A 20,689-nucleotide genomic window follows, 5' to 3' on the forward strand; every position below is an offset into this window, starting at 1 on the left:
ATGGTGTCCAGCTTGGAAACCCCATCTGCTCCACCTGGGGCATTCCCGGGTACTGGAATTGCTGGCTGGGCTTATATGCATTCATGTTCTAGAATCAGAAACCCCCAAGGACCTTATTGGACAAATCCACAAATGTAAGGGCGGCTGATTACAGGGGAATTAAGTTGTGCTCACACCCTGATCCAGGGACTCCCCCCTCACACTTGGCCTCTGCATTTTTCTTCTCTTTTTCTTTCTTTTTCTTTTGTGGCTTGTGAGATTTTAGTTCCCTGACCGGCCACCTCAGTGGAAGCAGAATCCTAACCTCTGGACTGTTATCAGATTTCCTTCTCATTTTCTTGTTGGCTCTCTTAAGAGTTCTGATGTAAAACAGAGCCTCCCAGAGAACTCCTGATTTCTGGGTACCACACAGACAGCTGTTTCACGGGGTTGAAGCTTTCTGTCAGTGATGAGCTTTCATGGACCCATCCAACCCCTCTCCAGTGGGCTCACTGTGAGGATCCCCAAAGGCACCATGTAGGGAAGGATCTGCTGAGCACCTGCTCTCCTGGGTGATTTTGTCTGCCTGTGGGTCAGAGAGGCCTGGAAGTCTGCAAGCTATCTGTGGTTGATGGTGCGCAAAAGTACTCTTTTGCTGGTTGACCATGAAACCGCTATGTCTCTTTCTGGTCATTCACTCTGCAGCTACCCAGTGAACCCCCCCTAAACCTTGGAGTTAAACTCTCGGGTCTGAGAGATGCTTGATCTCGTGAGAGAGCCTAAGGACAGGTGAGAACCAGCATTAATTCTGTGAGCTGCTGGCTGTTTCTTGGGAGCGCTTTGTTTTGACTTGAGGCGCTCTGAATGGCCAGGGACCTCTCTGAATGACACGTCTTTAGTTCTTTTTTGCTGTTAACAAACCAGGCTACCTGCTGACAAACAGCTCCACTGCCCTCACCACCGTCATCCCGGGGGCCAGCGAGGCTTGCTCTGACTGGCCCGAGGTGTCTCGTGCTTTCTGTCTCCACCTGCAGTGTTCCTAGTAGAGGCCTCAGCACATCACTGCCCATTTTTTCATCCTCAGTCTTCTTTCCCTTCAGGAATCAGCATGATCGGAAGAGCCCCCGTTAGGAAGAAGCGTGCTGGAGTTTGGGAGTGGGACCTGTGATGCTGTGCGCTGCATCTTATCACAGCTGGAACTCCCTCACTGGCTGTTTTAGACACACAAAGGTCACAGATTCTCTGCTGGTCAGCCAAGGGCAAAAATCACCCTCCTGCCAGCCAGCAGTGCTGGGATCCCTGAGTATTTCAGTGTCTGGCTGTGATTCTCTCATTAGGAGGGCTCTGTTTCATACCTTCAGAAGCTTAAAAAGAACTCTTTCCTCTTTGTTGCATTATCTTTTTACTTTCTCAAATTTGGATACAATTTCTCAAAATCATAGCTCTTCCTTGCCTGGCTTATGAAGGATACCTATGGAAAGCAGAGGTTCAGCATGTTTCCCACTCCAATGGTTATTAGCATACTCACCAAGGATAAACCATGGAGCATCTGCAAGACCATCAGTCCAGTGTTGGTATGTGCCTGGTTATTTGCAGACTCCCTAACCCCCCCTTCAGGAGGCTTTGTACATCAGCTTCTTTCTTTGGCAGCATGCTGGTGATATGCATAAACGGACATGACTGAGGACGGTGGAGGGCTTCCCAGGTGGCTCAGTGGTAAAGAATCTGCCTCCCAATGCAGGACACATGAGTTTGCTCCCTGGGTTGGGAAGATCCCCTGGAGAAGGAAATGGCAACCCACTCTAGTATTCTTGCCTGGGAAATTCCATGGACCCAGGAGCCTGGTGGGCTACAGTCCATGGGGTCACACACAGTCTGACACAGCTTAGTGATTAAACAACAACAAAGGACAGTGGAGACTGTGATTTACTGTTTATTTGCTGCTGATATATATATATATTTTTTTACTTTGAATGAGGGTGAACTATAGGTTTTCATTTGAAATGCTCTTCAGAAGCAACACCAACTCATCTCTGGGACAGAACTCAAAACCAGATTGGGTTTGGGAGTCTAAACTCTCTGCCCCAAGAATTTCTGGCAGATATAAAGTCCTTCCTTTCTGCATCAGCTTCCTCTGTCCCAATTGTTCTAGAGGTTTGGCTTTTCAACAGAATCCAACTGAAGTTCCCTGTTGGGTATGTTTCAAGAAGCTTCTCCCCACCTTATTTCTCTTTAATGGCTATACAATTCCAGCTCAGAGGAGGCAAAGTATTGATCAGGCAGGCCCTGCCTTTGGAGGTACTGACTGGCACTGACGGAAGACCAGGCCAGTGAAGACAATGGACACCCAACCGTGCCGCTGGAATGAAGAGCCCACTTGGTAGATGTGGCCGCGCACAGCACGGCTCACCTGGTGGGCTGGGCTGCCGTTGGATAAAGCCCGTGACATGGGCCACACACATGTTCAAGGTAGAAACTAACTGATTCTCAGCAGATAGGGCAAGTTGGGGGAGTGAAGCCTAAAAATGCAATCTGCCCACAAGTTCTCTCTCCTCTCCTTTGGCTTGCTTCGGATGCCAGCATGCCAATCAGCGTCTTGCCGAAAGCACTGGGAGCAGCCGTACCTGTGTGTAACAGATGGTGAGAACTCCTTCTCCAGACTTCTAGACCACAGAAGCTGGGGCAAAATACACTGAATCCATAGCCATGAGGACCCGCTCTTGAGTCTATGGACCCTGGAATGTGGCGGCCACAATCAAGAGCTTGGTTCTCTTTGTCGTACACAGGGGCATTAGGTGATGGGAGCAGGGCATCTGTCCATCTCCAGGTGGGAAGGGACCTCGGAGGCAGCTCCAGAGTAGACCACTGAGAGACTCAGAAGGGGAGACCTCTGGCACTGATGATTGCTACTGGTAATTGTGGCTTTTCTGCCCCTGCTTCAATATCCGGGGTGTGATGGCCAAACTGTAGTGCTGGCATTGCAGACCACGGGCTCGTTTTCCCAGCCAGGGTGTGTTCAGAGGAGGCCAAGAAAAGTCATTTCTCTGCTTTGCTTTGACTCGTGTGTTTTGAGGTCCCCGGGTCTTCCTTTGTACCCTTCCAAGGGAGACCTGGCGCTCTCAGCATTGCTCCGCCTCCACGAAGCCCTCCTTCTCATGCCCTGAGGGCTCAACCTCTGTGTAGGTGGAGTGGCTGGGGTGGTTGCAGAACTTCATGGCCGGCCAGTGGTGAGGTCTCCGCTGCAGGGGCACAGACACAGAGTGAGTGGGGGGCGATACCACCCACTGGGGACCCTCCCCACCCTCTCCCCTTCACCCAGGGGGACAGCTCTGAGCACTTTTCAAGGGCTCTTGGGGACTACTGTGTGTGAGCCAGGTGAAGTGTAGAAGGCTCCCGGCTGTGATCCTCGGCACATTGGGAAACCCGCTGGGAGCCCCAGGAGTTGGGAAGGAGGTTATCTGATGCTTTGCCATGTGGACTGCACGACACAAGGTGAAAAACTCAGCAATACACGGAGTGGAGCCCTAAGACTTCAGAAAGTGAGGAAATGGGTAAGAGATGGAATGATCTGGGAGGTTCTGGAAATGCCAAGATAACCCTCTAGACAGGACAGGTCCTGCATCAGAGGTGGGGAGCTGAAGAAAATGCAGATTCCCAGGTCTCAGGCCTTCCTGTCTGCATCCCTGTGGCTGGGGATCTGCAGGTTCCCTGGGTGAAACCAGGTAGGTCTTAGCCTTGGCAGGTCTTAGTGTTAACCTACCAATGACTGGTTAGAATTCATAAGAAACAGGTGGCATTGAACCAGAGGGGAGGGAACCACCCAGGCCTCTGGGTGATGAGGTCAAGGGGCGTGTGACCCACGTGGAGGGTTGTGGACCTAGAGGCCACCCTGCTAGGGGATTCAGAGAGCTGGTCAGTCACCACGGGTCGGGGGTGGGCAGGGGCTCCTGAGCTCTGCGGCTCACAGTGAAGGAGCCCAGGCCTTACTTCCCATGCTGCACGTCAGGCTGGCTCTTCTGAATTCTGAGATGTTCAAAACTGCAGCATCCTCAATGAAAGCTCCCAGACAGAGCGACTCTTATGATTACTGTGGCCTGTCAAATCTAATCAAAAACGCACACAGCAGGCCAAGAGGCAAAGACCTCAGTTTCATTATGGCTTTGGCTAATCCCCAGGCCTTGGAATTTGGGTGTGAGAAACCATAAATCACTGGGGATGGTCACATAACCACTCGAGGGCATATGAGGCATCTGTGGTTTTCTCTCCTTCCTCTGGGGATGGTCACTGTTCTGATTTCACAAATGGTGGAGCCAAAGCAGAGGCCATGCGATAGGACAAGCAGGCCAGAGGAGTCCTGAGGGGCAAGCCCTGGGGGTTAGGGACTCAGAGAGCGCCTGCTAGTGGGAGGTATGCCCGGATGGAATCGATGAAGCCCCTCAAGTGGGAACAGGAGCCTGGTGTGAGGTGGGTGAGGGATGAAATGAGGAGAGATAGGGACTGAATGGCTGGGGAATGCTGACGCAGATGGGGATGGCAGAGCGGTCGCCCCACCCCGCACAGACCTCGATGAAGAAGAGGGCAGCGTTGGAGGTGGGGTGGCCATTGATGTAGATCCCAGCCAGGATAATGGAAGCCACGAGGAGGACGGCCAGCACAATGCCCACGATGGTGCCCAGGTGCACGGGGGACCCCGTCGTCTTGGGGGCCAGGTTGTTCTGAAGGCCTGCGAAGAGACCATTAGGTCAGGGGATTGAGGAAGGGGGGCCGTGGAGTCCCGGGTTCTGACAAAAGCCCAGAGATGAAGGCCAACAGAACCTTCAGATCTACTCATCAAATACATGAAGGGGTGGGTCGGGTGGAACTATAATGAGCGTGACATTAACTTTGTTCTTAGCACACTTCAGGCAGTTTTCCAAAATCACTTAAAAGTTGCCCACATGTCTCCTAGGGATCATAAAAGCTCTCTCTAATACCCATCCCATATAGGTCCTTTTAAGGAGTTCACAAAGGGCATGTGATGGTTGAGAGATCTGCTGGTTGTGGGGTCTGGAGTCTGGCTGTCTGGTTTCAAATACAGACTCTGCTACTTACTAGCTGTGTAATCTTGGGCATCTTATTTAACTTCTGTGTGTCTCGGTCATCATTTCTGTAGAACAGGATAATAATGATAACTACCCAATAGGATTACAGTGAGGATTAAAATGAAATAATTCATGTTAACTGCTGAGGAGCACAGTCAGTCTCTGGGACAACTTCAATAAGTGTAGCTATTACGAGAGCCAAATGACCACATTTTTACCTGTCACTGTCCACTACCAGACTGTGACCTCCTGGAGGGCAGAGACAGTGTCTTATTCACCTCAGTGTCCTCAACTCTTAGAAAAATGGCAGACCCATCAGAGGAACTCAATAAAAGAAATGAACTAGGTCCTCTAAGGGCTAATAAACCAGCAAACACTCTCTGAGAACATTGCAAGCATTTGAAATACAGCCCAAGGAGAAGGCTGAGTATTTTCCATAGACTATGGAGCTGGAAGCACATCCAGCCCAACCCTTTCTCGTACAGCTGAAGGAATGGAAATACAGAGGGGTAAAGGGATTCGTCCAAGGACACAGTCAGTGCCAGTCACTAAGAAGCCTCAGTTCAATTCAGTTCATTCACTCAGTCATGTCTGACTCATTGCGACCCTATGGACTACAGCACACCAGGATGTCTATCACCAACTCCTGGAGCTTGCTCAAACTCATGTTCATCGAGTCGGTGATGCTAAGAAGCCTAGTTCGCTAATATTACCTGTGGTGGCTTTTTGCTGCTTCTCCTTATCCTAAAAGGATGTGGGGCTAATGACATACAGAAGATGGAGCAGCATGCGAGCAACAGAAATATTGAAGTCTGTTTTACTTCGCTGGTGGGTGTGATGGGAATCAACAAAGGGTGGGGATTTTTAATAAAATGTTGCATACATCCAAAGTCATTGTGTTCCCCATCCCCTTTTCTCTGCAAGAGAAAAAAGCTTAGGAGAGAAACTACACTGGGGCACTGCCAGGGTATCTGCCAAGAACTGGAGGAGTGGAGAGGACACACCCCGAGCTGGCCTCTCCTGACCTGGCCATCAGCCCGCAGCCTTCAGTGACCCTGATGATCTGAGGGCAGGGCTTGGGCTGATGAGCACACGATGTGGAATAACGTGGCTCAGAGGCCCCTGCCTCCCCTCAGCCCAATGGACACAGATGCACACTCACACCTGGTGCCCACAGAGGAGCAATGGCTCCTCCTCTGGTGGGAGAAACCATCTAGCTGTCTAACAGTCCCTCCTCTCCTGCTGGAGCCAGGTTAACAGTCTCCCAGCCCCTGGAGCTGGAAGACTCTTCCATCTCCTCTTTGTGGTAGTTGCAGCAAGGGCTTAAGCTGGCTCTGGGCAAAGGCCAGGGGAGATGGCCGCCCGCGCCCCCACATCAGCAGAGAGGAGATTATCCCCCCAGGCAGTCCTGGGATCAGGGACCCTACCTTCTTAAGCTGTGTAAAATTGTGGTGGACAAGTTTTGTGTCCTCTCTGCCAACCCATGTTGGGAATTAAAGGCAACTTTATTAGGGCAAACACTGATCAAAGCCGCCTGCCCTGGCCAGACCCCATAGTGCCCACGTGGCTGAGTTATCTTAAACTGGAGGTTCCGGCAAGGAACGCGGAACTAACAAGCTACCACCAATTGGAAGAATTCGGGAAAAGTCAAAAGGAGAGAGGAGACTCCAGTTCATGCACCCTACCAACCTCCCAGAATCCTGGCTGGAATCCATCTTGGCTGATGCACATTACACCAGGAAGGACCCTGAGGCAGAATGACTGGCCAGAGACAACCCAGAAACTAACACCATCGCCATAAAACCAGAGACTGCAAAGCACAGGGCAGAGTAGTCCTCCTGAGTTCCCTTACCCTGCTGCTTTTCACCCGGGCTCCCCTTCCCAGTAAAATCTCTTGCTTTGTCAGCCTGTGTATCTCCACGAACAATTCATTTCAGAGTGTTAGACAAGAGCTCACTCTTGGGCCCTGGAAGGGGTCCCCCTTCCTGCAACAACTTTAACGAGAGAATCTACTCTCCACCCATCACTGGTTGGGAGGCCCCTTGGGGACAGAGGCCAGGGCCACAGGTCCGTGGCCATGCCTGCCCTAGCTCATCCTCTCCTCTGCCTCTCACTCCTTTCAGGGCAGTGAATACTCAAGAGCACCATGGTCAGAAGAACTGCAGGAGGTTCCCACCCGAGATGAGAAATGTCTAGATGTAGATTTGCTTTTTCAGCCTCGGGAGTGTGTGCCCAGAAGCTCCCGCCCACGTCCCGCACCTTCCCACTGAGCAGGAGGTTGGAGAAGCCCAGGCTGCTGCTGTTTCCCCCTCCCCAACTCAGGGAGTAAAAGCAAAGAGGCCAGGTGAAGGCTGCACCCTCTGGGGGGTGAGTCCAAGAGGCAGCGGTGTGATGAAGAGGGGCAGGTGTCTCTGTACTCACCATCTCCTCCTGCGTAGGGATTCACCTTGGTGTCATCTTCAAATGGAAAGGAGAGAAGGTGCAAGGTTAGCAGAATCACAATGGCCTTTGTCCCGTTAGGATTGGATGAGACTTTAGGGAGGTTCAGTTCAGCCCTTCATTCTGAAGGCTAGGAAACTGAAGCCGAGAGAGGGGAGGTGACTTGCTCAAAGTCACATAGCAGTCTAAAGGTCAAAGGCCACAGACAAGCCAACTTTTCCCAGTGTTTATTCATTCAACAAATACTTATTGAGTGATTGCTGGGAGTTGAGTCCAGGAGTAAGTACTGTGGATAGATGTGATCTCTGCCCTCAGGGAGGTCAAGCGGTGGGGGTGGGGGGTGGGGAATGGAGGGACAATGAAAACTGTCCACACAAAGGCAGTCAAGAAGGCAGGATAAGATACAGGGCTGAGATAGAGTCCCATATAGGCGGTGTGGCAAAGGCTGGAGTCAGCAAGAACTTGGCCAGTAGAGACATAAAAAGCAGTTCAGTGCAGCTGGAGGGCAGACAGGCTGTGAGTAGGGGGTGATGAGAGTGAGTGAGGCTGGGGGTGGGGGTGGACAGCGGCCTGAAAAGCCAAATTCGGGGCCTTTCACAGTATCCTAGGGGGCAGCAGGAAAGGGAGGAAGGATTTGAGGTGGGGTGTGTGTGAGTCACGAGATCAAATCTGCTTGAAGACCCCCGGGGTACAATGCGGGAGACAGATTTCCAGGCCAACAGACTCCCTCTACACCTCAAGGAGTGTACCCTGAAGCCTCCTAAATAAGTTCCAATAGTTGACCCTTCCTGTGGAGAAAGGACAGCAAAAATTCCACATCAGGAGAATATTCTAGATGACTAGAGATCACTGCTTCAAGCATCAAACATTAAATGAATGGAACCTTCCACAATGTAGGACCTGCAACCTGCTCTGCGTCCTTTCTCCCCCTCCACCATCCTCCTCATTCAAAGGGGAGCTTCCACTGACTCCCCTTTGATTACAGATGTTCAAGACCCTTGGCAGTTTGTCCCAGCCTTCTCTTCTCCTGTCACTTGGGTCAACTCAATAGCACTTGTTACAGTGGGTGTAACAAGCTACGCAAGGCTCTCCAGACCTCGGGGTCTTCTCAGATCTCTGAATCGCTGCATATTCTGTTCCTCCTACAGGACATGCCCTTCCTCCCCTTCACCACTCCTCTTTCAAAAGTCCCACTCCTGAAATGCCTCTTGCAGGGCTGAGGCTAGGGAGACACAAGTGAAACAGGGTCTGATTCTGTCTTTTTAAAAATTTTTTGATATTTTGTTCACCATGGAGTTCTTGGCATCACTTTTGATTTTTGCAAATATTGCATGAAAAGATTATTTCTCTTAATTATTGCTTTTGTGTGTGTGTGTATGCCTCCTTAACTTTTATATCTGCACTGAATGTGTCACTTACCTTAGCCTAGTCCTGGTCCCAGCCCTGTCACTTCCCAGAGGACAGATGGGTATGTCCTCCCCTGTGTCCCACGGCATTTGATCTGTTTCTGGAGCATCTTGGGTCCCCTGGTTTCCATAGACTATGAGCCTCTCAGCAACCAACCGTTTCACGCTCCCAGTACTTGAATATAATACCCTGTTCTGCTATACATGTCCAATAAATCTTCAAATATCAAAAAATCACACTAGATAGTGGAAGAACAAACCATAAGACAGTTTAAAAATAGTACCCCATAGCGGAAAGGGGCTTCCCTGGTGGCTCAGATGGTAAAGAATCTGCCTGCAAAGGAGACCCTGGTTCGATCCCTGGGTTGGGAAGATCCCCTGGAAAAGGGAATGGCAACTCACTCCTCTTTCCTCCAGTATTCTTGCCTGGGAAATCCCATGGACAGACGAGCCTGGCAGGCTACAGCTTATGGGGTCACAAAGAGTTGGACACGACTAAGCAACTAACACTTTCACTTCATTTTCACAGGGAAAATGGGGAATAGAATGGAGGAAGAAAACAAGAAACTAAGCTTCTTTGGATATAGTTGCTTTTGTAGATTTGACTTGGGAATCATTTAACTGTTTATCATGTATCGTCATCGTTGTTCAGTCGCTAAGTCGTGTCCGACTCTTTGCGACCCCATGGACCGCAGCACGTCAGGCCTCCCTGTCCCTCACTATCTCCTGGAGGTTGCCCAAGTTCAAGTCCATTGAATCAGTGAGGCTATTCAGTGATGCTAATTTCATCCTCTGCTGCTCTCTTCTCCTTTTGCCTTCAATCTTTCCCAGCATCAGGGCCTTTTCCAAGGAGTTGACTGTTCGCATCAGGTGAGTTAAATTCAGAAAGTAAAGAATCTGCCTGATAATGCAGCAGACATGGGTTTGATCTATGGTCTGGGAAGGTCCCCCTGGCTGTGGAGCAACTAAGCCTGTGAACCACAACTAATGAGCCTTCACTCCAGAGCCCAGGAGCCACAACTACTAAGCCCATGTGCTGCAACTTAACGAAGCCCACCTCCTGGAGTCAGGGCTCTGCAACAAGAGAAGCCATCACAATGAGAAGCTGCAACCAAAGAAAAGCCTGCACGGCAACGAAGGCCCAGCATGGTCAAAAATAAATGAACAAAATTACAGAAACCCCTAAAAATTCAAAGTAAAACAAAACAGAGAATTGTTGACTTGTAACAGAAAGATACGTTTTCTTCAGGAATTGCAATACACAAGGTATTTATATATGCCTCTGAATCTGTTTTTTTACTACAAGTTAAAAATGATGGATTACCCGAAATTGACCAAAGTAATCCTAAACATGATTGGGCAAATTAACTTGATTTTTTGAATCAACTTGTTTTGAATCTAGACCATTGGAAATACACTGTAGCCCAAGCCACATGTAGTCTTGATAGACAAATAGACACCTGCAGCCAGTCCCTCCCACAAGACGACTAAAGGTGACCACGCTGTGCCCACAGCAGCTTTTCTTCCCCTCACTGAGGGCTGGTTCCCAGACGCTGCCTTGCTAGGGGTCCATTGAATGCAAACTGGTTCCCTAATTAACGGATTGTGGTCCAGGCCCATGAAAACCCACAGAGTGAAGAAATATGTGTGATGTCTACTGAATGAGTGGTCATTTCCTGTGGTTAGCAGTCACTTCTTGCTGCTACCAACATGTTCTGTTCAGCTGCTCATCAGATGAGTCCTTAGACTGCACAGATATTCTGGGTCAGTGCCTGTCTATCCTTACGATAAAATGCATAGATTTAGTGGCAGCTGCTTACCACTCTGAGTTCACTCTGGTTCATTTAAGTGGGCGGCATTTAGCAAGTAAGTAACTTAAAATCCAGCTCCCACACTTCCTGCTTCCCTGGCCCTTTCTGCTTTTCTGGCTGGCTGGGGAGAGAAGGGGTCCACGACCCTTCAGCAGCCATTCCCACTAACTTCTCTGCTCTCCACCCCTGCCCTGACCAGGTGGGTCCCCCTGGCTGAAGTGCTGTATCCCCTTCATTCACAGCATCTTCCTGGACCCTGAGCTAGCCTCTGCCCCCAGCATGTCATCTCCCTGTGTAGGCTGTAATAACACAGGCAGGGATTGACCCAAACCTGTCCCTCCAGACACCTTGAGAGTTTGTTGTGGGGACAAGTCCTTGTCACATTTTTTTCTTATAAAGGCAACTTGCTAATCTTTGCCACCTCCTCCAGGACTGGAAGGCCATAAAGCCATAATTGTCCTTACTGTAATTAATGTTTCCCATGTGGATTACATAGCAAACAGGAGGGACACATTCCTGGGCTGACAGGAGACACACAGGTGATAAAACTGATCGCCGGGACACACTGTATAGGGACAGCCCTTCATGGCCATAGCCCGGGACTAAAGGAGAATAATTCCAAGTCAGGGCTTGAACCCAACCCCCAGATGCCAGACCCTGGGCTCTCTCCATGCCCACCGCAGCCACCCCTCTGGCCTCAGGCCCCGTGGCTCACCCAGACATAAGCCCCTGAGGGAAAGGCTGGGTTCTCACCTAGTGTCTGCAGACCCCAACCCAACTCTGGGCTCAGACTGAGCCCCCAGTAGCACATAGGGTTAACTCAAGGGTGACTGGCCAGGGGGCTCTCTTAAGTGGAGTTTCCTCTGACTGGAAGGTCACCCCTGAACCCCACTATAATTCCCGAGGGCAAGGTCTCCTCTTGCTGCTTTTTCATGTAATCTATTCAGTCTCCTGCTTCACTGTTCACCCTTCACTATTCTCCCACCCACGGAACCCCTGAAGACCCTTCTCTATTCCTTTCAACATGAGAAAGGCAGTGGGGTTGAGCGAGCCAGATTGCTGCTTTGGGAACCAGATGAGACCTGATACCACATTTTCCTGGCTGTGTGATTTTGGGTAAGCCCATCAACCTCTCTTAGCCATAGTGTCTCCTCTGTAAACTGAGGATCAAAGAGCATCAAAGTTCAGGATAATTAGGAGGATTGAGTGTTAATGGGTACACAACGTCAGCACCCTACCTGGCTCATGGTCAGTCCCCTTAGATGTTTGCTCTATCAACTGTTCGCTTCCCTCCGGCCAGATCCATGGGTTCCTGCTTTCTGGTTCTCTAGGCTGCATTTCAAAGGCAGGGGGAGACCGCAGAAAGAATATTCCACTGCTGAGCAACCTACTTTGCCCCTCATGAGCCCATTTCCTTGTCTATAAAATGGGATTGTGGATGAATAATGTTTAAAAATACCAACTTTTTTCTCCTTTCCATTTGCTCCTTTCAAACAGGTAATTGGGCTCAGGGGAGGTAGGAAGACCCCATACATCTTTCAGTCTTAGACTTAGGGCAAGGGCTTAAAATCTAGATGCCATGTATCAAAAAAGGATGAGGAAGGAATTTCTCAGAGATAGCCAAAGAATCCAGGGACCCTGCCTGGTCTTCCCCACAGGGTGGATGGACCTCCGGCAGCTTCGATAAAACCCTAGGCCTGGGTGAAACAGAGCAGGATCCTGTGGCCCTTGCCCTCCATGTCCTCAGCCTACCTTTTCTATGTGGAAAAACTTTAACCAAAGAATAAGTTTAGTCAGAGACGTGAGAAAACACAGACATAGGAAAACAAGACTAAATGATAATACAGTCATTAGACACAGTCAAGGACCTTTGGACACCCAAACCTCCACCAGGTGGAAGAAGTTAACTGCATGAGGAGCAGACTGTAGCCATGACATAACTGCCACAATTCCGAGAACTGGCCTCAAAGAAATGGAAGCAACTTGACCTTGGAACTGAAGACTGGTAGATAGCAAGTCAGACATGAGCAGGTCCCACCCCATCCTGGATGGGGTCACCTTTCCCTGCCTGACCTGGACCCTGGTGACGAGAACATGCCCCGAGAGCTCCCTTTTTGTGGTTCGGTTCAGATCAGATCAGATCAGTCGCTCAGTCGTGTCCGACTCTTTGCAACTCCATGAATCGCAGCATGCCAGGCCTCCCTGTTCATCACCAACTCCTGGAGTTCACTCAGACTCACGTCCATCGAGTCAGTGATGCCATCCAGCCATCTCATCCTCTGTCATCCCCTTCTCCTCCTGCCCCCAATCCCTCCCAGCATCAGTCTTTTCCAATGAGTCAACTCTTCGCATGAGGTGGCCAAAGTACTGGAGTTTCAGCTTTAGCATCATTCCTTCCAAAGAAATCCCAGGGCTGATCTCCTTCAGAATGGACTGGTTGGATCTCCTTGCAGTCCGAGGGACTCTCAAGAGTCTTCTCCAACATCACAGTTCAAAAGCATCAGTTCTTCGGTGCTCAGCCTTCATGACCACAGGAAAAACCATAGCCTTGACTAGATGAACCTTTGTTGGAAAGTAATGTCTCTGCTTTTCAATATGCTATCTAGGTTGGTCATAACTTTCCTTCCAAGGAGTAAGCGTCTTTTAATTTCATGGCTGCAGTCACCATCTGCAGTGATTTTGGAGCCCAGAAAAATAAAGTCTGACACTGTTTCCACTGTTTCCCCATCTATTTCCCATGAAGTGATGGGACCGAATGCCATGATCTTCGTTTTCTGAATGTTGAGCTTTAAGCCAACTTTTTCACTCTCCACTTTCACCTTCATCAAGAGGCTTTTGAGTTCCTCTTCACTTTCTGCCATAAGGGTGGTGTCATCTGCATATCTGAGGTTATTGATATTTCTCCCGGCAATCTTGATTCCAGCTTGTGTTTCTTCCAGTCCAGCGTTTCTCATGATGTACTCTGCATATAAGTTAAATAAACAGGGTGACAATATACAGCCTTGACGAACTCCTTTTCCTATTTGGAACCAGTCTGTTGTTCCATGTCCAGTTCTAACTGTTGCTTCCTGACCTGCACACAAATTTCTCAAGAGGCAAATCAGGTGGTCTAGTATTCCCATCTCTTTCAGAATTTTGCACAGCTTATTGTGATCCACACAGTCAAAGGCTTTGGCATAGTCAATAAAGCAGAAATAGATGTTTTTCTGGAACTCTTGCTTTTTCCATGATCCAGCGGATGTTGGTAATTTGATCTCTGGTTCCTCTGCCTTTTCTAAAACCAGCTTGAACATCAGGAAGTTCACGGATTGCTGAAGCCTGGCTTGGAGAATTTTGAGCATTACTTTACTAGCGTGTGAGATGAGTTAAGGACTGCAAAATTTCCAGCCATATCAGGACCAAGCCAGATAACAAAAACCCAGCGGGGCTTTCCAAACCCCCAGTACTGGTTGGTGTAGGTGCAACAAGACCTAAGAGGTGACTCAGAATAGCCTGGGGTTCATTATGCAGTATTTATAATAAATTAGTATTGCCATTCCCTTCCCACCACCCCCCCAATCCGTTTCCACTTGGGTGCTTATGGGTAAGTGGCTGCACACAGGAGGAAAGTTACGTTATCTAAAGCTATCAATCAATGCATCAATCCAGTGATGCAGGACAGGGAGGGACTTTCCATCGCTCTGAACAACCCAACTCTACCTTCACTGTGGGGCTGCTTCTGGCCCCCAGTCCGCTCTCCTCCCTTCTCATGAGTGTACATTTTGCTTTGCTTATTAAAACTCCTGCTGCTTAAAACTGTTCTATGTCTCTAGATCGATTTCTTTCCCTTGTGAGGACAAGAACCCAGGAATCACCATTCCACCAGTAACATGGGGATGGCAGAGAAGGCCCCAGGGACAGCCAGGCCTGAAGAAGCAGTTCAGCAACAACCCCATATGGTCAGAGCTGTCCTGCACTACCCTCTGCCCCCTGGACATCACAGGAGTGGAAAGTCAAGCCCCAGCACGGCGAGGGTGGAACTTCCCACCACACCAGCCCAATGAGGGGTGGGAACCAGAAGGGAAGTCACAGAAAAATTATGCAATCTTTCTCTGACATCTGAGTGTGTGGGACTGAGTTCATACCTGCTATCGGGATGCCAAGATCTCACAGGTTCTCTGAGAATTGCTATTAAGATGAATCAAGTTATTATGTAAACTAATTGGCATTGTGCTGGGACAGTAATTTTTCCCACTGCCACAGTGAATTCTGTTCCACAACTCTGACGTGGGTGTGGAGTCCACTCGTCCTAAACCTAGCTCTGTATCTCACTAGCAAGTGACCTCTGCTCTGGGAGCCTCAGATGTGATAGGATGCAACAACCCTGTTCCCTGAGATAATCCCCATTAGGGGCAGTGATGCTCCAGGGCCATGGCTCCTCCCCACCTTTACCTTCCGTGGTGAGGCTGTCAACGAAGAGGGAGGAGGAGGTGGTGGTGAAGTCTCCGTCAAAGGGGCTGAAGGAGCTGTCGGGGGAGGACGAGTAGGAGTCCTCGTCCTGGAAGTCCTCACACGTTCTGCCTTCTGCCTGCAAGAGAGACCCGGGGCTGCGATGCACAGAGGCCTTGCAGCAGCTACGTCGCACGCAGGAGGACCCTGGGGGTGCCTTCATCCCTCAGCGGCCAGAAGATTTAAGATGCCAGTGAGTGGTCCAAGAATGGTAATCTAACCAAAGCTGGGCTCTGAATGCATTTAAGCTTTCTACTTTATCCTGAAAGTGTCTTATCTTACAGGGCAATTTACCTGTCAGCCACTTCGAATCCTTCTTGAAGGAGCTGAGATGCCAATCTTAAATAAATAAAGCGAATGAGAGCATTCACCAACAGCCAATGTCAGAAACAGGCTGCTGGATGGACAAGGGGTTTTGGGGGTGTATTTTTGAAGACTAGAAACAGCTCACCCAGCCTCACTGATAAAACAGATGGTAGTGAGAGCATAGCAGTAATTCTGGGGGTTCACATTTAAATGCTGGGCCCAGCACCTTCACCATTTCACTAGCTGTGAGCGGCAAGCCAAGTCACTGAACCTCTCTGAGCCTCAGGTTCCTTCTCTGATCGGTGGGGACACTGGTCCGTAGCTCCTGGGACCATGATAGGATTAAATCAGAGCAAGTGCTGGGCACATGCCATGTGCCTGCCCTGCAAGAAGGGAAAGTGAGAGGAAGGGAGGGGAAGGGATGCATACATGAATGGGTCTCTCTGTGTCAGTAAAAGGTGTGAGAATAGGACATTACCCATCCAAAGTGTTGAGCATTCTGGAAAATTCCAAGTGAGAAGGAACCTGTGCTTGTGCATGCGTGCTAAGACAGTTCAGCCGTGTCCAACTCTGAGACCCTATGGACTGTAGCCCTCCAGGCTCCTCTGTCCATGGGATTCTCCAAGCAAGAATACGGGAGTGGGTTGCCATGTCCTCCTCCAGGAGATCTTCCTGACCCAGGGGTTGAACCTTTTTATGGGATTCTAAATGGGAGGTGCCAGGTACAACCCACTTCGCTCCCAGAATGACTGCCTTCCTTAAATGCCTGAAGGTTTGAGCCGGGGCAGTCGTTTCTTGAATGTTACCAGGCACACAGCCTCCTAGAAGATTCCAGCGTGGCCAAGGCCACACCCAATATACCCTCTGCAAGGACCAAGAGAGCCCCTGGAGAACTGCCGCTCTGGGCCAAGTCACCAGGAGAAGTGCTTATCCCAAGGACCCACTGAGCCCTCAAAAACCTCCAACAATGGTCTCACTGGCGCAGAGCAGACAGGGAGGCAAGCCCCAGGTGAAGGGGAGAATGTCACCAAGAGAAGAGAAACCAGGCAAGGGGCAAACCTGCAGCCCTGCCCTTCCCCCACCCGGCTCACTTCAGGCTCTCACCTCCTGGGCACAGCCGTAGGCCAGCCACTCCTGGCGGTAGCGGTCAAAGCCACTGGAACATCTGCAGGGGGAAATCAAGAGGCTGAGGTGTGATGGGATTGACAGAGAAGCCCTCCCCTACCCCCATGCAGTAATAGCTCTCCAAGGGGAGCAGGGAGGAGGCGAACCTCCCCAAGACCACTGAGCAGGTGCCCCGGCACCAGGTGGCTGTGATCAAGCCCCTCCTGCCCCCTCTACTCCTTCCCCCAAAGGAGGGGAAGCTATTTGTGGCATCCCCACCCTTCTCCTGACCCAGCTCCCCAGGACCAAGGCCACACCCACCCAGATGCATGTGTGTGTGTGTGTGTCTGTATGTCTGTATGTGTCTCTGTATTTATGGAGCTGACAGACTGCATGACCTCTAATGACCTTAAGCCCCACCCTGCAACTCCGGGCAGCCCAGAAACTGGGCGGAGAAACCAGGGAGTTCACACACGTGTTCTCATCTGGGGAAAGTCTTGCTCATTCGCTGAATCCCCCTTCTTTGTGGAGGAGCCTAAGTTTGGCAAGGAGGGGCGAGGCCAAGGATGGACATCAGCCAATCTGGCCAACACCCACCATGTGGTCACTGAAGGGCAGAAGTGAGGTCCTGCCAGAGACTGGGAGAGATGAGATCTTGGCTGACCAGGGTCCCCTGAGAGGACACTGCACAGCTCAGCTGGGCTGGAAGACATCAAGTGCTTCCCTAGGGAAGGGGTGGGGTACGAGGATGAACCAGAGAATATTCTCCACGGCGTCATGCTCAAAGTTCCGTTCTTCACTTTTTGGTGCCAGGAGAATCCACCAAGTCCTACTCAAGTGCAGGGACCTCTGGATGGGAAGCCAATATCACCAGCCACCAGTACTGAGAAAGGATGTGAGGCTGGTGAACTCTGCACCAGCAACCGCCTGCCCATCTGTCCAAGACCTGGCGAGGCCGAGGCTTCCAGGCTCTGCCAGTCCTTCCTTCCAAAGACGCCTCTGAGCTCCTCCTGTAGCAGGGACACCGAGCGGAGCCGTCCACGGTCCCCTCTCTCAGGTGCTCCATGCCCCCTCCTTCGAGGCGTGGAAGACTAGGGGCATCGCTGAGGGCTGGGAACTCAAGTTTCCTTTAGGCCAAACTAACTGGTTCTTTCAAGGACTGAGCCTTGGATATAGGTCCAAAAGCACCCCATTCCAAGCCCGGGGCCAACCAACCCAGACGCAAAGGAGAAAGGCATGAGAAACGGCCATTGTTTGAGCGTCTCCTGAACGCCAGGTGTTACCCCAGTCACATGCTGCCCTTGCGCTATCTCAGAGGACCTTTGCGATGACACTGTAAGGCAAGGGTTACGACCCTCATTTTCTGAGCCAAATCCTGGAGTCAGGGTCACCCGTAGACTCCAAGGTGGGCCATTAGGGGACAATGTGGGGTGAAAGGAAAATACCTGCATGATAAGTGAAATCATCTGAGTCAGATCCGGCCCCCGTGCAGGGAAGGGAGGCTCTGCAAAGCTGCAGAGGGCAAAGCAGGTGGAGGCGGAGCCAAGAACCGTGAGGTGGTTTCAAGCAGCAGTTGGTGGGAGAGACCACGGTAGCCAACTGCCCTGCAGCAGCCCTCATCTCTGGCTTTTTAGAAATCTGGAGTCAGCTCTCAGCTGAGGCTCCAGAGATCCGTCAAGAAGGAATGGGCCTGGCTTGGGTGAGCCTGGGCCCACATACATCTGGGGACAGGATCCCTGATGGAGCTTTTCTGTCCTCTACTTAACATAATCCAGCAAAGATAATGTCTACAGCCAAGGCCCTGCCCCCCCACCCCGACCAACTCTCATTAAATTGTCATGGTTTTCTGGGCATGGGCATATGCATTAAGTGCGGGTGTAGCAAGCTAGGGTTTTGCTTTCATCTGACCCATTTTGCAGTCCTCATGGCTCAGCTGTTGTTGGATGATGCTGAGTCACATGGTGGCAGCCAGCCGCAGCATTCCAGGGCTCATCTGAGGTCATCTGGATTATCGCCTCACACTCACACGGGGCTCTCACATTTCAAAGTGCACAAGATGGATCACACCGCAAGTCTCCATGCCAGGAAGATGCAATCTCGGGCCTCCCCCAGGTACTCTCTCTGAGGCTCTGTGCATTTCATGTGAAGGACTCTGAACACTTTGCAAAAATTCTGTTTTGTATTTGAGGAGTTAAAATAACAGGCATGTTCCTCACTCACATCTCCCTGAATCACATAACCCCAGCCCATTTTATAGGGAAAATAAACTGAGGGCACAAGAGAGTGAATAAGAGCACAGCTGGTGGGAAGAACAGCTGGGAGACCTGATGAGGGCCCCTTTCTCCTCCTGGCCCTGAGCTGTGTCTTGTGTGCTAGGCAGGCCGCCTGTAAAGGCAATGGCTTTTATTTCTGCACCAGGACATTGGAAAGGAGCAAAGGAAATACTGACAGTTACAAGACAGCTGCACGGAACTCAAAGCCTCTGTAATTTGCAATTTTCAAGATTCCAAGGTTCTTAGAGTTCATAGGTCTTCCCAGTCTCATGGGAGCTCTAGTCCCCCAAGAAAGTCTTTTCCCCCCCAATTCCCCCCTCCCCCCACCATTTATTTATCCTGGACAGGAGAAGAGGGATCAAATTTTGAGTCTAATCTGTGAGGAAATGATTTCAGAACAAGGAGTAGAAGATGAGTAGGATTTAAGAACTTTATCCCTGAAACTGAATCTCATCCAGAATTTTCCCTGCTTCCAAAACCAAACAAACACAGCTTTGTTACTTGTCCCAGCTTTCTACAGATGCCTGCAATGTCCACACCCTTGGATTTCAGGGAACCCTGTTATAGCCTGAGAACAGTTTTGAGGTGCGGTTTTGGGATCGTGGGGCTTTCGCCCAATGATGATAGGTCTTAGGCTCACCCCTGAGTTGGCAGGTCTCACGCTTGCTTGCAGATGAGGTAGTGAGGTAAAATGCAGGCTCCCTGGCTTCTTTCTGAAAGACCCTGATGCGGGGGGCCAGGGGTGGGCCCCAGGAATCTGCACATTTAGCTCGAGCCCTAGCTGATTCTGGGATGCTCGCAACTGTGGACCACTCTTGGAAAAGGCCTGCCAGAGGATGAACCAACCCTCCCGGTTGTGAGGAGGGAGCTGCAGTAACTGGAATCTCTGAATGGTCTTCCAAAGTCTAGAGTCACCTTGATGGGTCACAAGCCTCAGAGAGACACTCACTGCTGTAATATTCTTGTCCTAAGCATCAGAGTAGCACTGGCCAAAGTTACCTTCATGTTGGACATGAGACCTGAGGCAGGGAGCAGGGTGGTGCCACCCTCTGCCCCCCACACAGTCTGCCTGTGGGAACCAGAGGGTGAGCCTGGTACAAACCTCTGCAGGACATGGCACCAGCTGCAGTTGAAGGTCAGGTCTGAGGACATGCAGGCGTCGCAGCTCCGATGCTGTAGGCAGGCTGCGAAGAAGAAGGCAGCAGTCACTCAGCACCAGTCCCGCCACAGACCTCCAAAAGGTGCGACTTCCCTGAATGCTGGGTCCTTAAAGAACTCCGGAGGCTCTGACCAGCAGGGACCCTAGAAGTTTATAATGCCACCCTCACTTGAGTCCTTCCCTGGTGGCTCTGATGGTAAAGAATCTGCCTGGAACATGGGAGATCTAGGGTTTGATCCCTGGGTTGGGAAGATCTCTTGGAGAAGGAAATGGCAACCCACTCCAGCATTTTTGCCTGAAGAATCCCATGGACAAAGGAGCCTGGAGGGCTACAGTTGACAGGGTCACAAAGAGTTGGAGATGATGAGCAACTAACGCACATTTGAGTCCAGCCTTGATTCTCTGACTCTCCCTCTTTACCCTCCCTCCCTCCCTCTCTCCCTGTCCCCACCTCCCCGCTTCCTTTCTTCCTTTTATCACTAGCAGATCAAGCCCTGAGCTGGTGCTGGCCGTTCAGCAGTAAGACCTGGTACCTGCCTTCCTGGGCCTTACAGTCACACGGGAAGACAGACACTAAGCAGATCATCAAAGATAACTACATAATTATCCTTGTGATATGGTTTACAAAGGAAGATTACAGGGT

At 50.6% G+C, this 20,689-nt stretch overlaps 1 protein-coding gene across 1 annotated transcript in view; it reads right to left on the reverse strand.

Moving 5' to 3' along the window:
• Positions 1-1,896: 1,896 nt before the first annotated feature.
• PLXDC1 (plexin domain containing 1) overlaps positions 1,897-20,689 on the reverse strand; it is a 66,455-nt gene continuing 47,662 nt past the window's right edge. The window contains exons 9-14 of the mRNA XM_027517815.1: positions 19,990-20,071; positions 16,615-16,675; positions 15,148-15,283; positions 7,482-7,517; positions 4,542-4,702; positions 1,897-3,218 (exon numbers count right to left, since the gene is read on the reverse strand). Coding sequence (XP_027373616.1) covers positions 3,099-3,218; positions 4,542-4,702; positions 7,482-7,517; positions 15,148-15,283; positions 16,615-16,675; positions 19,990-20,071 — 596 coding nt within the window. The 3' untranslated portion in view covers positions 1,897-3,098. The remainder of the gene's footprint in view (positions 3,219-4,541; positions 4,703-7,481; positions 7,518-15,147; positions 15,284-16,614; positions 16,676-19,989; positions 20,072-20,689) is intronic.

The sequence above is a fragment of the Bos indicus x Bos taurus genome, chromosome 19, assembly GCF_003369695.1.
Source record: "Bos indicus x Bos taurus breed Angus x Brahman F1 hybrid chromosome 19, Bos_hybrid_MaternalHap_v2.0, whole genome shotgun sequence".
Taxonomy (NCBI): Eukaryota; Metazoa; Chordata; class Mammalia; order Artiodactyla; family Bovidae; genus Bos; species Bos indicus x Bos taurus.